Source organism: Arachis ipaensis, chromosome B01, assembly GCF_000816755.2.
Source record: "Arachis ipaensis cultivar K30076 chromosome B01, Araip1.1, whole genome shotgun sequence".
Taxonomy (NCBI): Eukaryota; Viridiplantae; Streptophyta; class Magnoliopsida; order Fabales; family Fabaceae; genus Arachis; species Arachis ipaensis.
Genome location: NC_029785.2, coordinates 53,517,025 through 53,519,880, shown reverse-complemented (window position 1 = coordinate 53,519,880; position 2,856 = coordinate 53,517,025). Strand labels below are relative to the sequence as shown.

Below are 2,856 nucleotides of genomic sequence, written 5' to 3'. Positions count from 1 at the left end.
AAATATTCTAGAAAAAAGATAATCTTCCCAAAAAAGACATCTAAAACTCCACAAGTGTAAGTTAAAAATATTTATGTTACTCTTTTAAATTTAGTTAATAATTTTTGTTTAATTAATTACAAGAAAATTGTGTTTAAATGTCACTAGAGCTGCACCTGATTCTGAGTACAAATCGTTGAGTTACCATAACAAACTTGTTCTGAACCTTTGGAAATGTGAGTGTTTCAATGTGCAAATTCCTATTTTTCAAAACAAATTCTAATTATTCTAATTATTCAACATTAACTTTATTTTTGTTTACATTCCTTAGACCTCCTCTTGCATTGTCTCTTCCAAGTTCAGTTCAGGAAGAGTTGATGAAGGATGACTTCATGTATGTCCCTCCATAAGAGGAAACACAACAAACATCTAATAATGAGTAAGTTAATAAATATTTATTCACCACATGAATCTTGTTTAATGTTTACTACTTATAAATGGTTTAATTATGGTTCAGTTGAAACCAGAAATGAATACAATCTGTTCTTGTCTTTGGACTCTCTTCTGCTTATTACAGCTGCCCTCAAGAAGCTGAAAAGCAGGGTGTTACAGTATCTCTTACAAGTTCTATAATTGAAGACATAATGAAAGATGACTATGTGTATGAAGTTTCCAATGAAGAGTAAGTTTCACATAAAAATTCTTTTTATTAATTTTAATGGTTGTTATTGAATTGTTTTCTATTTAATGCAACAGTCCTGCAAAAGAACAAGAACAACAAGCCCAAGAACCAACGGTGCAACAAGAATCAGAATAACAAGCACCTGTTAATGTGTAAGCATTAAATTCTTTAATATCACTTTTGTTTAATATAATTTCGATTCACTGTAAGTTTGGGTTTTGGGTCAATATAGGTTTAGTTTTCGGTTCACTATAATGATTAGTGTAATTGCTGTTAAATATCATTGTTAAATATGATAATAGTTTGGGATAATTATAGAAATCTTTACTGTTTAATGCAATAGCCCTGCAAGAGAACCAGAACAACAAGCCCAAGAACCACCGGTGCAACAAGAATCAGAACAAGAAGCACATGTTAATGTGTAAGCATTAAATTCTTTAATATCACTTTTGTTTAATATAATTTTAGTTCACTATACGTTTTGGTTTTGGTTCAGTATAAATTTGGTTTTCGATTCATTATAATGATTAGTGTAATTTTTGTTAAATATCATTGTTAAATATGATAATAGTTTGAGATAATTATAGAAATGTTTACTGTTTAATGAAGTAGACCTCTGGAACAGCCCTACGACGAACCAACAGAGCAACAATCCAAAAAGAAGAACCTGTTGATGTGTAAGTTTTACAGCTTATATAAATATCGATAATGTTTACTACTTATACATGGTTTAATTATGGTTCGGTTGAAACAAAAAATTAATTTAATGTGTTGTTGTCTTTGGACTCTCTTCTGTTTCTTATAGCTGCCCTCCAGAACCCAACAAGTAGGGTGTTACGGGGTCTATTACAAGGTCTGTTATTGAAAAGTTTTTCAAGGATGCCGATGTCTATCAAGTTTCTGATGAAGAACAATCCAAAGAACCTCTGATGGCACGACAATCAGAAAAAGAAACTCTAATCTTGTCATCATTTGATAGGTATTTTACTTGTTTTTCTTTAATATCATTTTTGTTTAATATTATTCGGTTTACTGTTAGATTGGATTTTGGTTCACTAATTGTTTGGATTTCGATTCACTATATTGATTAAGTATCATTTTTGTTTAATATCATTGTTAAATATCTATCATCCTGCAGTGCTGCTCAACCCAGGGAAAGGGAAGATGAAAGGTCTTCCTTTAGCCTTGGGATAAGTCCACCAGCATCTCAACCAACTCAGCCCTCTGAAGAGAGTGATTCACAGCTTGACATCCTAGCAGAGGTGGTGGTAGAGGCTGGAGTGGAAGCAGCATTAAAATTTGCTGAAGGAACATCTTCAGAACCAACCATACAAGCAGCTCAAGTTTACAAAATCCCACAGAAAAAGACAAAAATCATGAATGAGCTTATTGAAAAGTGTTATCATTGGATGACAAATGTAAAACAGACAAAAGATGGTACCAATGAATATGAACGATTATTTGTCTTAAAACATGAGGGACTCTACGTGGGATTAAGAGAATATTTCAGGTCTCTAAAGCCCGAAGAACAAGTGCATGCCGTGGTAAAATCCTTTGCTAATTGCGTTAACATTAATAATTTTTTAAAACACTCTTATATAGTATGTCTCATAAATTTTTATCCTGTAGGTGGTTAGTATACACAGCTTGATTCTAAACGAAATAAAAACTAAGCGGTATCAAGAACAAATATACATTGTGCCGATGGATATTGTGGTAAGTAAATTTCTTATTCACTGCTTATTACTTTTTGGTTCAGTGAGAATGTTAGTATTGGTTCACCTTATTCTTATGTCTTCTTTTGAGTACTTTTGGATTAAGAAAACTTTTCTCTTGAAGATTGAATATTTTTCCCATTTTATTCAGCATATGATTTTTGTTTGGTTCAGTAAAAAATTATTTAACTGATGTTGATTTTGCAGAATTTTATTGTGGGAACATATGACGACAAGTACTATGATAAGAGCACTAAAAAAGTCCACAGTTTTAATATTCAGCAGTATGACCACTACTGGTAGTTTATTGACAAAAGGAAACTTGCATCCCATCTATTTGTAAGTTGTAATATTTAAAATTCTTTGATAATTCTCTTGTTTGCTATTGTTTCCACTGAAATATTTTATAATTTTTTGAAACTTCAGCTATTTGTCCCAATTTATAATGGAGGGCATTGGTGGTTGTGGATTGCTGATGTA

The 2,856-nt window shown here is 31.6% G+C and overlaps 1 protein-coding gene and 2 long non-coding RNA genes across 3 annotated transcripts; all 3 read left to right on the top strand.

The window, feature by feature from the left end:
• Positions 188–784, top strand: LOC110270117. The gene is made up of 4 exons (XR_002359253.1): positions 188–215; positions 311–418; positions 557–661; positions 736–784. It is a non-coding gene; the product is annotated as an uncharacterized LOC110270117 (long non-coding RNA).
• On the top strand, positions 1,523–2,275 carry LOC110265995. Its single transcript, XM_021109630.1, has 4 exons — positions 1,523–1,640; positions 1,800–2,004; positions 2,089–2,205; positions 2,264–2,275. The coding sequence occupies exons 1-4, from the start codon at positions 1,591–1,593 to the stop codon at positions 2,273–2,275; spliced, it is 384 nt and encodes a 127-aa protein (XP_020965289.1). The 5' UTR covers positions 1,523–1,590.
• Positions 2,291–2,630, top strand: LOC110270108. The gene is made up of 2 exons (XR_002359231.1): positions 2,291–2,377; positions 2,584–2,630. It is a non-coding gene; the product is annotated as an uncharacterized LOC110270108 (long non-coding RNA).

Bases quoted from the DNA above. Each gene is read 5' to 3' on its own strand.
- LOC110265995 (XM_021109630.1), top strand. From the start codon at position 1,591: ATGGCACGACAATCAGAAAAAGAAACTCTAATCTTGTCATCATTTGAT. The intron at 1,641-1,799 runs GTATTTTACTTG...ATCATCCTGCAG, and splicing joins ATCTTGTCATCATTTGATAG to TGCTGCTCAACCCAGGGAAA. The intron at 2,005-2,088 runs GTTTACAAAATC...AATGTAAAACAG, and splicing joins CAACCATACAAGCAGCTCAA to ACAAAAGATGGTACCAATGA.